This window comes from Chelonia mydas, chromosome 1, assembly GCF_015237465.2.
Source record: "Chelonia mydas isolate rCheMyd1 chromosome 1, rCheMyd1.pri.v2, whole genome shotgun sequence".
Taxonomy (NCBI): Eukaryota; Metazoa; Chordata; order Testudines; family Cheloniidae; genus Chelonia; species Chelonia mydas.
Window position 1 is genome coordinate 79,815,184 of NC_057849.1, and position 19,963 is coordinate 79,835,146.

General features: G+C 43.8%; 1 protein-coding gene across 26 annotated transcripts in view; it reads right to left on the reverse strand.

Annotated features, from left to right (window-relative positions):
* MYCBP2 (MYC binding protein 2) overlaps positions 1-19,963 on the reverse strand; it is a 418,792-nt gene that overhangs the window by 166,307 nt on the left and 232,522 nt on the right. For all 26 annotated transcript variants that reach the window (XM_043534235.1, XM_043534264.1, XM_043534248.1 and 23 more), the window contains one exon: positions 11,214-11,301. In XM_043534235.1, coding sequence (XP_043390170.1) covers positions 11,214-11,301 — 88 coding nt within the window. The remainder of the gene's footprint in view (positions 1-11,213; positions 11,302-19,963) is intronic.

Consider the following 19,963-nt stretch of genomic DNA (forward strand, 5'->3'; position numbering starts at 1 on the left):
TCGATATTCACTCCCTGTGGACGAGTGGTGCCAAGAGTCCTGGCAGGACGGAACCCAGCCAGACAGTCTTGTCGGTGTCGAGGGCGATCCACATGGACTCTGCCCCAAACGGTCGCTGGGTGGTGAATGGCGTTGGGAATGTTCCCTCGACCGAGACCGGTACCAGGCCAGAGGTGACTGTGGAGATCCCAGCGGCGGCTTGCCTCTGGAGCGTGGGGCTGACATCGGTGGCACTCTGGGCACCGGCATGGACATAATGTCCTGGGCCGCCTGGAGGGCTTCAGGCGTGAATGGCATCCGGACATCCGGAGAGGCCTGTTCCGAAGGGGCTGGGCTACTCTGCTCAACGAGAGTCGGAGGCCTGGGGCCCAGTGGGGATCGAGGACTGCCCAATATGGGCCTAGCCTCTGTCTCAGACTTCCCTCAGTGCCGCTGCGAAGAGGGAGTCTTCCTGGCCCTCTTGGCGTGCCCCGTGTTCGGAGAGTGGCGCTGACTGATTGATGGCACCGGAGGGTCGCTGCGTACCGACGCCGCGGTGCAGGGTACTGGTTCGGAGCGGCGTGCCGGAGTTGGGGTCAGCGTCAACTACATCAGGATGGCCCACAGCCTAATGTCCCTTTCTCTTTTGGTCTGAGGCTTAAATGACTTGCAAATCTTGCACCTTTCGCTGATATGGGTTTCTCCCAAACAGCACAAACAGTCTGTGTGCGGGTCACTTCTTGGCATAGAACGCCTGCAAGAGCCACATGACTTAAACCCCTGGGCACGAGGCATGCCCCGTCCCGGGCTCACTGACTAACTAAACAGCTAACTAACTACAGATACTCACACTGAACGAACAAACAGTTCTGGGGACGAGCTACAGCAAAGCTGGAGCAGAGTAATTCCAACGCACCTTCAGTGGTGGCAAGAAGGAACTGAGGGTGGGGGGAGTGCGTAGCTCCCCTTATACCGTGCCAGGCAGTTGCCACTCCAGGGGTCAGGTGCTCCCCACCTACGGGTACTGCTAGGGGAAAGACTTCTGGCACTGGTGCACGTGGCGAGCACGCACACCTATTGTGGAATACACATGAGCAATCACTCCAAGAAGAAACAAGAAGCAGACAATTGTTAGTCAAAATTTTCCTTGGAGCACTCAGGAGAGACTGTCCTCAGGAACAAGCATATGTGGTATGAAACATGTTTATTAATACTGATTCTAAGACTGACACTAGAATAATTCTAGAGAGCCAGTGGAGAAAATACAATGGAGTGGAGTAAATGTGAACAGATATACAAAAGTAGCTAGGGTCACATACACCTCACTGCATCATCCATTGCCAGAGTTCCACTGACTCTCCTTCCAGACCGGCATTAATTTGCCTTCCTGTTTGGGACTGACACAAACAGGTCCATGCTGAGCTCTAGTAGTGAATCATCCAGTGGAAGGTCATATTGTTCAGACTATTTTCCCCTTGACTTGTGGACTGTCTTTAGCTACACCATCTTTAGTGACCAGAAGTGAATGGAATGGAATTTCCTTCATATTCAGTTGATCTGATGACCAACAGCGTAAAGAAAAAAAACCCATGAATTCAGATGATCCAAGACTGGATTCCAATCATCAAGAATGAACCACGATCCTTAGGTGAAACTTTACCTAGAGACATAGTTCTATTCATGGGATCACAATTCCTTTAAATTAGTAGCCAGGATCAGATGGAATTAGCTTCTGTAGAATTTGATTTGGTTAATCTGAGAATTTATCAAATCTCTCAATTCAGAAACATTCTGATGTTTGTGTCACTGTACACTCCTAAAAGGAGTGCTTATACTGCTCTTCTTAATGTTGATCACAAAACTGTTTTGGTTCAGGCAGCAGCTAGCTTGCATTCTGGATCACCCATTCTAATGTATTCCGATTACATCATCTAAACTATTACTTTTGTGAATCCCTGGGTTCTTCTAAAGGGAGTTTTCAACACAATCACGTAGATCAGTAAATATTCTTAGGTGTTTACACAACACAAGGCTGGACCTTTCAGTGGTGATGGCTCAGGCTATAACTGAATCAGAGGTATTTTCTGTATCCTAATTTGAATGGAACATGAACAAACATCTACTTCAAGTCAATTGAATAGGTGAAGTCCCTCCCAGAGGCAGAACAGTGAAAGGAGAACTTTGACTGGTAATCTGAGAGTTCAACTACTTGTTGAGTGCCTTAAGATCCATTACTCATTAAATTGCTTAATTCTTTGTGATCAAACAGAGAAGAGGACATTCCAAAGAAAGTTAAGAAGAGTGAACAGGCTGGATGGCTCTTAACGTCAATAAAGATGTTTAGGAGGAAGAGTGTCTTCACATTTCTGGGGATATCCTGCTGTTGTGGACGGAAGGAATGATCTTAGTGGTTCAAGAAACACTCCAAAAACAACTTTTGGAAATGTAATAATCCAATTACATCCTCCTTAAAACCGTGAGAGGCAGCCACCAAATGGGAGAACTTGTACTCAGATTTACAAGCCATTTATTTTGTGGTCTGCAATTAGAGAGGTATAAGGCTTGCATTTTTACTTTGCCTTTCTTCATATATCTTCTGCTTTAGGATCTGAGTTTGACAGCCTTGGTCTTTGAGTGACTAGACTGCTGCTCATTCTCCTGAAATTGATTATCTTCTGTGAACTTGGCTGAAGCTAAAAGTTTATGTAGGGTGTCAGTTATCCAGATTTGTAGATATAGGTACCTTCACATCACTTTGTTAGCTATGGGACTAAAGGAATATTTGAACAAGTCCATGGACTTGTCTGCGATAAATGCTACAGCTAGTTGAGAGACAGGAACCTGTATTTGTGGGAAGTAACTTCCCTGAACTCCATAAACCAAGTAACAACCACCCTGAGAAATCATGCTCATGTTAAGGTGACATGAAGAGATGCCAATGACAACCTGTATTTCTGTCTCAAGGTTACGTCTATCTTCTTGTCTGGTTTTCCTAAACAAGAATTCTCTCCTGCATGATTATGTTATACTTTTTGTGGACTTTCATTGCTGCATCTAATGAGGCATTTCAAAATGTTATTCCCCCTTATTTGCTACCATAGTATTTAGTAGGTTTCCCATTTTCTTCTTTAAACTCTGAGTAAACTATAGCCTGCAAGTAGCTACATATCATCTCTCTCAGTTTCAAGGCCAAGAGCCTTGATCACCTTTAAAATGGTCTCAAATTATTTGGGGACAGGGTTAAGGTGCTTGCTCCTTTTTGAGTGAGCCTTTTTCTTAGGCTACTGTTTTGCTCTTTTTATAGATTAGTCAGTCTTGGCCTCTCAACAGAATCAAGTGGAACTGCAGAGCTAGACTGCAAGCATTCATACCTATTTGTTGTCTTTCTAACCTAATCAGCAGTACCCACTTAGGACAGGTGGGAGCATCAGTACAGATGACAGGTGAACATCTAGATGTTTTAATTACATTATTATGGAAGTACTTATTTAAATTTGGGACTCTCTAAGTCAAGACAGTTAATTATGCCTTCTGGTTTTGAAGTTCACATCCAGTTGCTTTTGCTGAAGCTGCCGTCATTCTCACAGGCAGTTACCTACCTGCTTGCTTCAGGCAAAAGGTTTTCTATAAGAATGGTACATTTCTTACCTGATAATTTCCTTTTTGATAGCAGCTTCTCCCACAATTCTGATACGTATGAGCTATCCCCTTCCTATCTATAGTTTGTGAGGGCAGTTCAAAGCTGTAGCAGAGCCCACACTAGCCATGCCCCCCTCTCCAGCCTTCTGCCAGATAATTCATTCCAAAGCTGTGTAAAAACTGGCAAAGTATGACTAGTAACGATAATTTCAGTGCCAACCTATAAAAAATAGACTATGTCCTACAGGCATTACTAACAAAATTAAATTATGTCCCCTTCACCAGGAAGCCATCCAGGGAAGGCAGAATTCTGGGTGATACTCCTAGCAGACAGGAAATTATCCGGTAAGAAATTTGGCATTCTGAGGCTGAGCGTCTCCCACAATTCTGATATGCATGGGAAGCAGCGAGCAGTGAACATAAGTAGAGAGGGATAAGAAAAACAGAAGAGACAGGGAAGACCTCCCAGAGTTAATTGTCTAAAATGCCAGTGCTATTACTGCGCCATCCCCTGCAGCACTTTCCTGCCAAAGGAGACCTCTGCAGAGAACACAAAATCCACTTTATAGTATCTAAAAAAAGGTATTAACCAATGCACACATTGCTGTCCTGCAGATCTTAGGAGTGGAAGCACAAGCTCTGCTTGAAAAGTCACCATAGATCATTGTGGAGTGTGCCCTGATGCAATCTGGAACACACATGCCTTATATGCTTCTACAATGCATAACTTGACCCATCTAGTAATGATAGCTTGAATAGCTTAAGCCCTTGGTACTTCAGATAAAAGGAGGGAAAGAAGGAGCCTGATCTTTTTGTCTATTAAGTACACTTGACAGGTATCTTTAGAGCTCTTCAAACATCTAAACTGTTCCACAGCTTTCCTGTCAGGTGATATGGCTTTGGATAGAATGAAGAAAAGACTCTTTCCTAGCAAGCATCGAAAGATGAATTCATCTTAGGCAGCAACAGTGTTGGGACTCTTAGCACCACCTTGTCATAATGAAACACACATGCATGGACAAAGCTGCCAATTAAGAAACATGTAGTAGATGTGATGCTGACCAGAAAGCAGGTTTTGATGGATAGGTAGAATAGAGATATTGATATCAGTGGCTCAAAAGATTGCGTAGTTAGGACTTTTAACACCAATGGTAGGTCCCATTTAGGAAAGATTGGTCAACTGCAGCTTTAGCTAGTCTGGCTGTTCTAAGGAATATGTATTCCTGACAGTTTTCTGTCAAGGAACAAGAGGATCCTGTGAACAGGACACTACTTTTAGCTGACATCTGGCACACTATGAGGCTGGGCTGAAGTCTCTTGTCAATGCTTTACTGAAGAAAGTTCAGGGTAACCTGGTGTGACAAATATATAATAATTCAGTAAGGTTTATCCAAGTTTAATATCTTTGAGGTCCATTCTGTTAAAAATGCAATTGTTTGTGTTATTGTGAAACTATATGTAACCCCTCTAGGAGGAGGGGTATGCTAATGTAATTCCTCCAGTTATAAGCTCTTTGAACCTTCACCCTAGGGAAGGGACACATTATTTTGCTAATTACCTAGTCACAGTCTCTTCATAGGCTCAAACTGGATTCTCTAGAGAAAAGAAGATAGAGAAAAGAAGTTGGGATAAATACCCGAGTTAAACTGAGTCAGAGCTTTTGTTCTGATTCAGAAAATAGACAGGACCTCTAGTCCACAAAAGGCCGCAATCGTTGGGGAAATGTAGGAAGGACTTCGGCCTACTGGGGCCCCGTAAGACTGGATTCTGATTCTGAGCAAAGAGAATGAGGAACTTGAAACCAAAGAAAAACCTCTGGGGTGTGGTTTCGAGTGGCTGCTCCTGCCAGAGCCCATGTTGTAAGGGGTAATCTTCAGTAAGCTTATTAGCATGCATATAGGTAGGTTCTTTTTTGTTTTTAAATGTTGTCTCTGTAGTGCTTTCACCTTAAGAATAAAATATGCTTTCTTAGAAAAAAATCTGTGTTGTTACTTATAACTGTTGGTAATTACATTGTTATTAGTTTCTGAAAAGAATGTAAACAGGACTGCTTAGGCAGACTGACTTTTGCTGGGAATAACACAGTGAAAGCAGGGAACTGGTCAGCCTGGAAATAACCCTGCCAAGAAGGAGAGAGATGCAGGTCTCCACCCAAGAAAGGCAAGAGCCTGAAGTGTGAGAGTGAGTGTCCTTGCTAGACCCATGAGGGAAAATGCAGGTGCAGTTACACTGAACTGTGACACTGGGATATAAGGATCCTTGGGATTTTTATTGTGTTCTTGATACCACAAGCAAAACATAGTCCAAATAATGAAGTAGGCCTTTAGTACTGAAGTTCTCCTGGAGGAAAGTAGTGTTCCAATCACCTTGGAGCACAGTCCTTGCATGACTAATATATCCCTCTCAATAGACAGGTGACCAGATGTAGACAGTCAGACTCTGGATAGAGGAGTGGGCCTTGATAAAAGGATGCTTGATCTCACTGGTTGCTGCAGTGGTGATTCCAGTTGCAGTTCTATCAGACCAGGGAACCATGGTCTCCTTGGCCAGTGCAGAGCTACCACTATCACTTTTGCTTTTTCTCCCCTTGTCTTCTGGATCACATTTCTTAGAAGTAGAAAGGGCAAGAATGCATATAGCAGGCCTTATGGGAATCTGTGCAAAAGAGCCTCAATCCCCAGATTTGGAGTCTGCTTCCCCCAGGAAGTACTTCAGCTGCTTTCTGTTCTTGCAACTGGCAAACAGGTCGATGCCAGATCAAACTTCTGCAAAATCAGAATGAAGACTTCACAGTCTAGGCAGCATTCTTAATCACTGACTGCATCTGCTGAATGAGTCTGCCTTTTGTTTCAGCTCTTCTTTTATGTGTTTTGTTCTTATGGAAGGTAGAGTATTCTCTACCCATTTCATTATCTCCATTCACTTCGTCTCCAGTAATGCTCCTTGATGGTTGATGTAAGCCACAGTGGTCACATAGTCCAGCTGGACCAGAACATGCTTGCCCTGTAGGTAGTTCTGGAACCTCCGTGGAGAGCTCCAACAGGCTGGTGTTCTGGTTCCTTTCCCCAGAGTTCCAGGTGCCTTGCACTGTCCTGTGCTCCAAATCCTATCAGGTTGGCATCAGTTGTGAGTTCCTATGGATCTGGAAGGCATACGGGAAGACCCCCCGAGGACAATCAGAGAGTTCAGCACCTGAACTCCAGCACCAATACCTGATCCTCCAATGGTTCCATACTTCCAAGAGAAAGGACTGGAGGCACCTGATATTGGACCCTGCCCATGAATAATTCCTATTCATGAAACCAGAAGGACTAGTAGCTGTAGACCCTGAACTATGGTCAGAATTGCACACTTTACAAACATGGATATCAGTCAGATTCTGGATCCTGTGGAATCTGTACAGTGATGGCTAGATCTTTGCCATGGAAGTATATTTCCACTCCCAGGTGAACTACTTTTGTGGAGGGAATCAAGGAGCTCTTCTTAGTGTTTATCATAAATCCATGTGCTCGAAGCAAATCCAGTGTTTGGATTGTGGCACTCCTTGCTGATGTTTTGGTCAAAGCTCTGACCAAGAAGTCATCTAGGAATGGATAAAGGTGAGTGCACTGAGATCTGAGTCTATTATTACCACCAGCATCTTGGTAAAGAGCCTTGGGCCCGAAAAAAGGATGAAAGGAAGTGCTTGATACTGGTGGTGAGCCATGCTGTAAGTAAGTCTTGGCAATCCGTGGTGGAATGGTCATATGGGAATGTGGAGATATGCATCTGCTAGCTCCATATAAGCAAGGAAGTCCCCTTGGGACAGGGATGCTCCCACTGAAGCTACAGTCTCCATCGGGAATCTTATTTTCTTCATCCATTTGTTGACCCGCCTGAGATCCAGAATGGGTCTAACTTCCCCTCCCCTCCCGCCCAGGCACGCTTCTGGACAAGGAAGAAAATAGAGTATGGTCTTAATCTTTCTTTTGTAGGAACTCTTTTTATCTTATATCCAGGAGATGTGAAATTTCATTTAACACCAGCTCATATTTGATGGAGTCACTTCAAGATAGAGGATGGGATGGAGTGGGGCCTTTAGTTTGAGGGAGTATCTGTGACTCTCTACCTCTTTCACCCCCTTGTCTGTCATTGATCAAGACCATTCTTCTGGAGAAATGGAAAATTCTGCTTCCTAGATTCAGGTCTCAGTAGAGGCACATTTATTTGTTGTCACAGTGGACTCTTAGAGGTGGTGGTTCCATCTCTGGATTTTCCACCCAGACCTCATTTCCAGGGTTTTCTCCTCATATAACTGTCGTCTTTCCTCTGGTACTTTTGTGAGAAGGATAGACAAAAGCAGTGTTTTTCGTCTGTCCTTAGAGCACGGCGGAGAGGGTCCATTTCAGTTTGGCAGCACTTTCTGCCATTATTTTGTCTAGTTTCGTTCCCCGCAGAAGAGAGAGCCTGTGAATTTAGATGAGCAGATAATCTATTTGGAATGAGCATCAGCCTTCTAGGGGTGAAGCCATATGTGACATCTAGCTGCTGAGCTTTCACCTTTGTGTCAGCTGGATCTTTGGGAAAGACATCCCATTCAAGCAGGTTTATCGTATCTTTTGCTAGAAATGCTATTGCAGCACTTATCTTTGGTATATCCGTCACAGCACTTTTTGGCTCTTGCAGCTTGTGATATCTAAACGCATGCCTGCATATGCACCTACCCTTATAGGGATTTCCTATAACTCTCTGATCACATCCTACAAGGATGGGCAAATCAGGACTGCTGTCCCAGGTGGGGATTTAAAAAGCTTGTCCTCTAGCACCTGCTCAAGTTGGACATGGAATATGGATGCAACCTTTTTGCACAATTTCAAACATAGCAGGAGGAAAAAAACAAAAAAACAAAAAACAACCTTTGCTGCATTTTCTTCACATCCTGATCAGGGCCTGAATGACAGGTCCCTTTCCGCAGTAGAGGAGGTGTCTGAGTAAGAGGATGAATACCTCTTTAGTCATTCATATCTTTTCTTTAGTCCCCCTCACTCCACCTTTTTTATTTTATTTTTTAAAGACTTTAGCTTTGCAAGCATTGCCACCCAGCTGTGGACAGGGCATGGCATTTGTGGTTTGCTTTATGCAGTGCCTTGAGCCCTCTGAATATGTCTCACTCAGTGTCCTGCCCCACGCCCCGTGCAGCTGAGGTGGAGTTCCTTGATTTGAGTTGGGAAGAAGGGGAGCTGAATATGAGCCCAGATTCTCTTTCCAGGGAACTTAGGACCCATTTTAGGTCTTCGGGGGAGCTGGAGCCCCTTAAGAGTTTTTTTTTCCAGTCCTGTTCTTCCCCAGGACTTACCCCTCCTCTTACTTTAGAGTCTCTCCCCATTCTGCTCTGCATCTTCAGATTGGGCTTTTCTGTACTAGAGTTGTGGCTTCTTGGGGTAGGAGGACACAACATGCCTGTCCTACTCAGAGCCCTGACCTTAGTAGGGCCAGGGCTCACTGGCTGAGAACACAATTTACTCTCCTAAGAGCCTGTAAAGTTGCTTCACAGACAGAGCACCGCTTGAATTTAGTTTGGTGTTTGCGCAACAGCTCTGCTATGCATGAATGGGGGCAGAGAAGCATGGCTGGGAAGCACCAGAATGCTGGCTGAGACTACTCCACTGCTCAATACCCAGTCCAGGAGAAGGAGGAGAACTAAAGGCTGCTCACTACTGCCCCCCACAAATGAATAAAATTAAAGGCGGTCAGAGGCAGAAGATCTCTGACGAGAAGAAGGGGGTTGGCTAGCACGGACTGTGATACAGCTTTGAATTGCCTCTAGAAAGTGTAGTCAGGAGGGGAACAGCCCATGCATATCAGAATAGTGGGAGACGCTGAGAAAGTGAGTAGGACGAACTAGCCACTCCCTTTTCTTGCCTTGTCTCAAACTTTTGCCTTTATTGTGGGATTCTGAAGTCCACAAGAACATGAGGTGAGCCTAAAGCCTGCTGGAAGAGGAGTGCTCCAGGAAGGGCAGAGACACTGTTTTCCCTTAGGCCGTGCTCCTCGGTCTTGAACAAACTGCTACCCAGTAGTGAACAGGGAAGGTCACAGCACTGTGGTATACTATACAAAGTATTAAAATAAGACTATACAAAGTCTAACAACTATCCCCTTTAGCAAGGAGGGAATTGCATTGTAGTCAAAAACCGTCTTTGGAGATAATTCACTGTTAGAAAAGCTAGGAAATTGAAGTTGGGAGCATTTTAGTTTCTGTTTTTTTCTCTTGCATGGAAGAATAAAGGGAGCAGCTGGTAAGCAGGTGCCATCAATGGAAGTAAGTTTTAACTACCTCTAATCAAGGGTGGAGGAAAGAGGGATTCTAATCAATATTACAGAATTGCCTAACACACTCTTGAGAGCAAAATGAATATTTACGAGAAGTGCCTATTGTGATTGAAAGTAAGATCTGCATGCTCAAGTGCACAAGAAAATACCCGATTTAAAAAAAAATCTATTATGTTTTTGTGCTTGCAACTGCACACTGATCAATGTCCCCTTGCTCATTAACATGCCCTTTCTATTAAGCACTCTCATTTGCAATATGCGAATACTTAATGGCTTTGATTGCATTTAACCTGACAAGCTAATCACTAATCTGAATCTAGCAATGAATTTAAATAGTTATGCAGACACCTTATAAGAAACTAACCAGTTTATTTGAGCATGAGCTTTCGTGAGCTACAGCTCACTTCATCGTGAGCTGTAGCTCACGAAAGCTCATGCTCAAATAAACTGGTTAGTCTCTAAGGTGCCACAAGTACTCCTTTTCTTTTTACGAATACAGACTAACACGGCTGTTACTCTGAAACTTATAAGAAACTGTGAGCCTTCTGTAAACAAGAATAACTCCATTAAAGACAATGGAGCTGCACAAGGATAAAACTAGTGAGAGGTCAGAATTAGGATCTCTCCCTCTTTCTTCTCTTTCTAGTTCTACTTCAGTCACAATATTCTGCTCCAGTCACTTTTGCTGAATCTCATTTTTGTCACTTGTGGTACATTTGAAATTGTGTTTGTATTATTGAAAACTTGTGTGTACTGTGTCTGCTTATGAAGTAATGTAATACTTTTGATAATTTTAAAATTTGGAGAATTATTATTTTAGGCTCCAAGATCTACAGATATTCATGACCACTTAATTTTAAACAAATAATTGCACATTTTACAAGTCAGCACCACAGCTACTGTTCCTTAATGATTGATGTGGAGTGTGCTAAGAAAGAACAGTGATAAGAAAAACATGAATAGTAAGATACTTGAACATTTGTGAAGTACCATTAAGAAACTGGAGAACATAGCTCATACACTGACACTCTACCTGTAGATGGGGTGAGCTGGTTCAGATTTAAATACTAGATTTCCCTCCTCCCTATACGTAAGAAGGGAGTAGAATGGGTGGCAAAACAGCATTATTTATCTGTGTTGATTAATTTTTAGTCTTAAAGTGAAAACAGAAATTTTATCTCCAACTGGAAGCAAACTTAAAACTCATAGAATATTAGTAATTCACAACATATAATATAAATCAATTATCAAGGAAAAAATTATGTTCCTTAAGAGAGACTTACCAATGGGAAGTGCCAGATCTTTTTTCATCAAAGCAGCTGCACATGCTCCTCCTAGATTGGCCAATTCTTTCTCAAGCTGTATAATACCCTTCAAAAATAAGAGAAGAATTTAAAGCCAAAGGTACAATTTCAGAAAAGAAAAGCCGAATAGTTGTATCAACAGAATGCCCACAAACTACTGAAGATTGTGAGAGACAAAAATACTGTGCTCTAGTTCAGGGGTGCTCATCCTTAGGGTCACAAACAGGTTTCATGGAGTTATAATCACCTTCCTTGCTTTATGACTATAAGGGAGGAGCGTCCTGACCCTTTTTTGTTGTAACATGGAATCACAGTAGAAAAAAGGTTGAAAACTATTTCTCTGATTAATAGGATTTATTAAATGTAGGTGGCTGCTAGGCTTTCACACTCAGCAGAATCATGCTTACCAGAAGATAACTGTTTTCTTTAGTCTGTAGCATTCACTTAAAAGAAAAGGAACTTGGAAACATACTACTAGATAAACCAACTGTAGATACATGCATAAATACCTTAAAGCTATGTTCCCTCTAAGATGTGCTCATGTATACAGCATACATGAACTCACTCATGTATGCAACTTAGAGGTACAGTAACTCCTCACTTAATGTTGTAGTTATGTTCCTGAAAAATGTGATTTTAAGTGAAACGATGTTAAGAGAATCCAATTTCCCCATAAGAATTAATGAAAATCGGGGGGGAGGGGAGGGGGGTTAGGTTCCAGGAAAAAAAATTTCACCAGATAAAAGACTATATATATGTCTTTTGTCTAGTGAAAAAAAATTCATGTACACAGAAAAATATATATATACACAGTATAAGTTTTAAACAACCAATTTAATACTGTACTCTGCAATGATGACTGTGAAGCTTGGTTGAGGTGGTGAAGTCAGAGGGTGAGATATTTCCCAGGGAATCTCTTACTGCTAAATGATGAACTAGCACTCGGCTGAGTCCTCAAGGGTTAACACATTCTTGTTAATGTAGCCTCACGCTCTACAAAGTGGCACGAATGGAGGGAGGGGAAACAGCATGGCAGAGAGAGACAGACACGTGCATTGCCCCTTTAAGTATGCTGACCCCACTCTAAGTACATTGCCTTTTTAAGTAGATCAGCAAGCTGAGACAGCAGCTGCTGTCAGCGAGCATCCTCTGTCCTGAGCTCTGTTGGCGTCCCCCTGCCGCTCTATGGAGATGGGGTAAGCGGGGGGCAGGAGTACACCCTGACATTAGCCCCCCTCTCCTCCTCCCCCTACACAGCAAGCAGGAGGCTCCTGGGAGCAGCTCCAAGGCAGAGGTAGGAGCAGCACATGGCAGTGGGGGGAGGGACAGCTGAACTGCCGGACAACTGATAGCCTGCTGGGGGGCTGCTGCACAGGGAACTTAGGGGAGCAGGGAGCTGATAGGGGGGCTGCTGGTCCACTCTGGTTCCAAGCTCCCTCCCCCCCCCCCCAGCTAGCTCCAATGGGCTGCTCTTTCTGCAAGCAGTGGACAAAGCAGGCGGCTGCCAAACAACGTTATAAGGGAGCATTGCGCAACTTTAAAAGAGCATGTTCTCTAATTGATCAGCAACGTCACAATGTTAACTGGGACGACTTTAAGTGAGGAGTTACTGTACCATTACTCAAAGGGCTTCCCCCTTTCTTACCCTACTGCCTCTGTCTGAGGGGACTCCAGATTCTCCTTCCACCCAGCTGCTGGTCCTCAGGAGAAGCCCCTTACAGCCTCTTCCCCATATACTGGTCCTCAGGGAGGGTAAAAAGCTCTGGGGCTCTTCTCCCCATTGATGTTGTTGCTCTGCGGGTGGGTGGGAAATGAGAACCCTTCCTCCCCCTTGCTAGACCTTGTATGTGGAATGATCCCCTTCTTCCGGGCGTAGGAACAGAGTGTGGCCTCTCAACCTCCTTCTGCTCTGCTCCTGAGGGAGTCCTCAATTTCTTCCCTACGCTAGTTTCCCCAGACGCTAGGCTCCCTTTCCCCCCAGCTGCTCCTCTTCTAAGGTGGGAAGGGGAGTGCTGTTCCTCCTCAGTCAGAGGACAGGGATTATTGTGCTCCATTCCAGTTTCTCCATTTCTCTATCTGTGGAACACAAGTGCCTGAGCTCATGTTTTAAACCTAAGAGTGCAGTCTTTCTTACAAAAATCAGACCCTTTGAACACAACGGAAGTGCTGAGTGCAATGCTACTTTAAGTTAGAGAGTGCTGTGGGTTGGCTCAGCACTTCTGAAAATCGGGTGCATGGGTTCTAAACTTGCACTCAGGAAGTTATTCATTCCACATACAGGAAAAGGAAACAAATTAGTGGGAACAGCTAACTAGAGGAGCTTCCAGGGTAGTGATTTCCTTCAGAGACAGACAATATACAAAGAAAGACCAAAATCTCTCTGCCCAAAGAGCCCTCCAATCTGGAATCTTGATTATGCCCCACCTTCTATAGATTCAGGCTAACTAATCTGTAACTAGAGAGTGTGTCTTGGACTTAGTCCTTATGCAACTTAGCCCAAGTGGACTCCAATTACAGATTCTGAAATGTTGAGAATACATGTGGACCGGCCACCCAATTGCTGCTTCACAGTATCATATTCTCTTTCTGCCCATGTACTAGTCTTGCCACTAAAATAATTTGTGTTTATGTCTAGATGGCAAGGATACCCTTCTACTTTGTAGATTTTTTTAAAAATTAGGTTATACCGCCATTCTGTTCTGCCCAAATAGGAGGTCTGTCTTATGCATCATGAACAGCACAAAACTGAGTTTGATTTTCAAAAATCTTGGAGTTTTATGCAAATAGAACATAACGGTTCAAATTATATCTAAGGAATTCTATAGTGACTACTTGTTGATACCCTTATTTGCACTGAATAGCAACATACTCTGAATATTCCCATGAACTTCAATGGGATTGCTTGTTGAGTAAGTTTCTATTAAATGTGATCAAGGATATCAGAATCTTGCCCAATGAGAGAAAAGAGAAAAAACTAAGAGGAGATGAATACATTGACCCCTCTGAAAAATACAGCCAGATCCACTTTGTGCCCTGGCCAGCTTGACTAAGTCGCCAGGTTGTAAACAATCAATTCCGCAGATCTGTGCAACACTCCAAAATCACTGGCATTGGAGATTCCTGGGGGAAAAAGGTGTGGAGCTATGGACAGCTATGGATTGCTGGTTGAGTTAGAGCAGCATGAAAGATACTCTAATTTACACTGAGGACAGGGAAGAAGGTGGCTAATAACTTAAGGTTAAGATTCTGTAGGTTATTTTTAGTAAAATCAAGGACAGGTTACGGACAATAAACAAAAATTCACAGAAGCCTTTGACCTGCCCCTGATTTTTACTAAAAAAACCCGACAAAATAGGAAGGGAGGGATCCAGCACCCACTTCTGCTGCGGCTTTGGGGTCCCCCAGGTGCCTATGGTGGCTTGGAGATCTGGAGTCCCCGCTGCCCACAGTGGCTGAAAGTACCAGGGTCCCCCCTGTTGCAAGCGGCAGCTTGGAGTTGTGGGGTCCCCCCATCACACACAGTGGCTGGGAGCTCAAAGGGGTGCCCCTCCCCACAGATCAGAGCTCTGGAGGGCCACCCCATGCAGCTGGGAGCTGCAACTGGCAAGTCAATATTGAGTAATTATCTGATGGTGGCTGGCACACACTAATTGCTGCCAGGTGGTCTTGTATAGAACTGAGGGAGAGCCCAGTGATTGACAGAATGTATAGTCCAAAGTAAGGGGAATATTTGCTGACTTGGGATTTGTGTTTCAGCTGCATGCAGATGGAAAAACTCTTCTGCTCAGTTGAACAATGTTTTCTAGCGAACTCCTTTCTGCTGTTATTAAGGATGGTTTGTAAGGTTTCAGAGCAGGAATGTTCTAAGTCCAACGCCCATCCAAAAACCAAGCAATGAGATGAAGTGCTCCGGGGATGGGGTGATTGATACTGCATTTCTCCTGGGTTAAGAGATCAGGAAAGGACAGGATACAGATTGAAGGACGAGGTGACACTAAACGGAGATTTGGGAAACAAATTTATTTGAGCCAAGTGGGGGCGAAGAGGATGACTCCTGCTGTGCCCTGTCCGGCTGAAATTTCCATAGGACTTGAGGTAGGAATGGTAAGGGAGGAAAGGCATAGTTCAGGTTTCCTGACCAGGTCAGAAGGATAGCATCGCCCTGAGAGTGTAGACCTAGAGCTCCCATATAACAGTAGATGTTGCATTTTCTGTTCATTTGGGAGGCAAACAGATTCCATGTGGGGTTCCCCATTGAGAGAAGATATGGTTCACTACCGAATCATGCAGCTCCCACTGATGATCAGTAGCAAAATGCCTAATGGGGGTATCTGCCAACACATTCTGAGCTCCCAGAAGGTAAGCTGAGGACAGGGTGATTCAATTCATAATGCACAAATTCCATAGGGTGACTACTTCTATACACAAGAAAATGGATCTTGCCCCTCCTTGTTGAAAAGTTGGTTATGCTGTTTAACGTTATGAAGACATGATGGAACTGGTTAAACCGAAGAAAGGCATTGCAAGCCTATCAGACTGCACAAAATTCCAAAAGACTGATGTGCATCCTGGTTTCTTGAGGCATCCAGGTGCATTGTGCTACGTCCATCTGTGTGGCCCCTCCAGCTCAACAGGGAGGCATCTGTAATTACTGTATTACCAGTAAGGGGGGATAGTAAGGGAATGCCCACATGTAGTTGATGGGATTACATTACATGACAGATTACGTTACTTTGGAAGGAAGCGTCACTATGGTATTCATGGTGTGTTTGGTCAGCGAATGCACTGTTTGGAAACCACACCTCTAGGCAACGTAAGAAGAGTCTGGAGAATGGGGTAACAAGTGCATGAATCCACATGTCCCAGAAGGAAAACAAGTTCCGAGTGGTACTTGAGGGTTGCATATAACCTGGTCTATCAGGTTGTTCATGGCATGAAATCTGTCCCTTGGTAGATAAGCTCTTGCTGTGACTGAGTCCAAATACACTTCATGAAGTCCATGGTCTGTATCAGAGTGAGGATATATTTTTCAAAGTTTACACTGGCTTCTAGAGAGAAAAGGAGCTGAAGTATTAATGAGGTCGATATGCAGGCCTCTTGAAATGTCCTAGCAACGAGAAGCCAGTTGGTGAAATAAGGGATGACAGTCAGATTTTTCTATCTGAAATGAGTTGCTATTACCAGGATGACTAGGTAAAGAGCTTGGGATCAGTGGCAAAGCCAAATGAGAGCATTCTGTACTGGAAGTGGCCCACCATGAAACTGAGAAACTGATTGTGGGGGGGATGAATGTCCACGTGAATGTATGTGTCCATCACAGAGGGAGCTGTAAATGGAAATGTCTTTTTACATGGATGGGATCATAGAAGCAAGTGTGATTATATGAAATTTCAGCTTCCAAATAAAGCGGATGAGATTGCAGAGCTAGAGAATGGGTCTCTAACACTCTTTTTTTTTGGGTACTGGGAAATGTATCAAGTAAAAGCCTTTCCCCTGGTGTTGGAGAGGTTTCCACTCTATTGCTCCTCATTGGAGGAGCGACTCTACTTCCTGTCTAAGAATCCCCTCATGAGAATGGTCCCTGAAGAGGAATGGGGATGGGGTTTTTGGAGGAAGTAGGGATGTAAACTATCGCATAGCCAGATTGGATAATGTCTAATACCCACCCACCTGTTATAGCACTCCAGTTGTAGAAACAGAGCGCTAAGTGACTGTCGAAGGATATGCTGGTATAGGGTAGTGGCAGCATAACTTTCAGTGTGCAGTTCTTGAACTCCCATTATAGATGTAACAGGAAAATTTTAATAAGTGCACAAGAGAAACTTGAGCAAAACGCTCATAAGTAGGACCTAGCGGCTTTGTCAGGACAAAATTAAAGTTCTATGACAGCAGAGGCTCCCTAATGGGAGGAACCTAGAGAATGTAGGGGAGAGAAGTCCTTGTTCTTAACAGAACTGTGTTGAGCAGACATTACAATCATACATCAGAGTGGCACCTTTCCTGGATTACAAAACGATGATTTGAACCGTTCAAGACCAGAAACAGCCAACTGACTAATGTGGACTATCTTCCACATTGTAAGGTGAGTATTTCTAGGTTGGATTCTAGGCAGAAGCCTCCCTTGTGGTTAAGACAGGACCTCTGGGCAGAAAGGCAGTGATTATGGTGGCTAAGATACCAGTGCTAACAAGGTCACATTGAGATTATTAATATAATGTTTGCTCTATCCAAACTGATATTCCTTATGACCCTGGGTACCAGGGAAATGGGAGAGAAGGCATATAGAATAGTGTTGGATTGAGTCCTGCAGCATCACATCTAAGAGGGAGCTTTTGTTCCTGTATACTCTTCTGTGATAAACTTGGCATTTGGTAATTTTGTTGGGCACAAAGATGTCTATTACTGCATGGCCCCGTTCGTCAAATAATGCTAAGGTCACCACTGATTTCAAGGACCACTTCTGTTGATCATTAGATGGCCTACTGAGCAAATCTACCTCCATCTAATCCACCCCTACAAGGTGAAATGCAATGATGTTTAGCTTTAGATGAAGCACAGCCATAGTTTTATTGCTTCCACAGATAAGAGCTGGGAATGCATGCCTCCATGTTTATTGATATAGCACATGGCTATAGTGTTGTCTGTAAGCAACTGTATTATATAATTCTGCAGGGATCCGCAACAGGCTTTAAGGGCCCACTGCACTGTTCTGAGCTCTTGCATGCTGATAGAGAATCTGGACTAAGGTGTTTCAACAATCATGTACTTAGAGGTCTTGGTACCGTGGACCCCAGGCCAGATTGGAGGTAACAGTGGTGATTGTGATGGTAAGGTGATGGGCAATGAAGATTTCTCCTCCTCCCCAGAAGATCTTTTCCCTGTTCTCCCACCAATGAAGCTATTGGAGTACTTGAGGTTGGATGGCCAGTTTCCTTTGAAGGCTGTGTACATTCACTGTATAGTGAATCACTGTGATAGAATGCACCCCTGTATTCACACTGTTCATACTACTGTAATCATCTTTGTACAAAATATGCCTTGTAAGGTATCATTTGAAAAAGAATAATTCACTGGTCAATAATATCATGATGAAATGTGTGTAGCATCACTGTATGTAAAGTTATAAACAAACTAAAATTAGGTCTCAAATGTGTTTTCCAGATAAATCTGGGGAGTGGGTAAACCAATTTCTCAAAGACAAAGGACAAGCTCACACCTCTAGCCAGGTGTCATCAAAGCTGATGGGTAATCAAGTGGCCGTTCTTTTGCATGGAAGGGGGGCAGAAACAAATAGATCTGCACCTTAGCAAACAACAGCATGGAACCTCTTTCACCACCATACTCCTTGTCTCCATCCTCACAGTGGGAATGAACTCTATCTAGGGGTAACCCTCAAGAAAATGTATTTCAAAGAGTGACTAACTATAATAGTGAGGGGAAAAAACATGAAAAGTTAGATCTCCCTATCCATGTCTTGCTCTTTCACCTAAGACAACAAAAGAAACCAGGCCATTTGATTTTGGGAGAAATCCGGACCTGAAATTTGGTCAGCCATGTTGCTGGGAGCATGTGGTAAGAATTTTATCTTGAACCAAGTCAAGCTGGTTAAGTTTTAGTCCTAGGAAGCATCTTTTATTTCTCTAGTCATTTCTGACTTTAATGCCTTATACTTGTACTCACTTAAACCCTATCTCCTTATAGTTAAATAAACTTGTTTTATTCTTAATCAAAACTAATCCAGTGTTGTGAACTGCATGGGTACTCCTTTTCAAGTACCAGACTATTGATATCGATCCCCTTAGAGGGGCAATGGACCTAATATATTTGGACTGTCCAGGAGAGGGCTGGACAGTGCAGAACACACATTTGGGGGGGGGGGGGGCAGGGAATTTGGGAGTGGGATTGTGTTGGAGTCACCCTGCAATTAGCAACCAAAGGCTGGTGGAAGCCAAAGTGTCTCTGATGTTCGGTCACAGGCTGCTGGGCTCATATCAGAGTCACAGATACTCAGGGTGTAACCTGCATGCTGGATGACTGTTTGTGAGTTGCCTTGGTGGAAGCTACAGCAGCAAAGCACTGTGACGCACCCAGGTTTGCAGGGTAGCAGTGAGACAGCCCCTCACTGGTCTGGATTGCACCTGAAATATCATACCCACCATCCAGTGCTGCAAGGTTTTCATATTCAGAAAAGCAAAGGGTGTGATGATGTAGGTCCAATGAAGCTATCAAGCCTACTAGTCTTCAGAAAAATTGTGAGGTCTGAACTGGTTGTTCCCTGAATTGTGAGGGAGTCTCAAGTTTGGATGAATCTTCTCTCTGGAACAAAGGCTCGGGGCTCAGTGGAGTCCATGAATGTGACATTGAAGGTGATGAGTTCTGCAGGATGTACTGTGATTGTCAAACAAGAGGTGCACCTCTTAAAGCCCTTATAAGGAGTAAGGTCCAAAGGCTCCTAAGACAAGGGAAGGGCTATTTTCTTTAAACTATCCTATGCTACTCTGGCCTAAATATTTACAATAAGGTCTTAAATTAGGCCGAGGGGGAAAGTCCTGAAGTCACAAAGGAATTCTGTTCATTCTCTGTGGCAGCAAAGAAACTGAGGTGGTTGGGAGGTGGGAGAGCTCCCTTAAGAGTGTGGTGATGTCAACATTACACAAGAACAATTGTGCTCCCTTCCCCCACAAAAAATTGCTTTTCAAGGCAGTTCAGTGCATACCAGGGACACCATA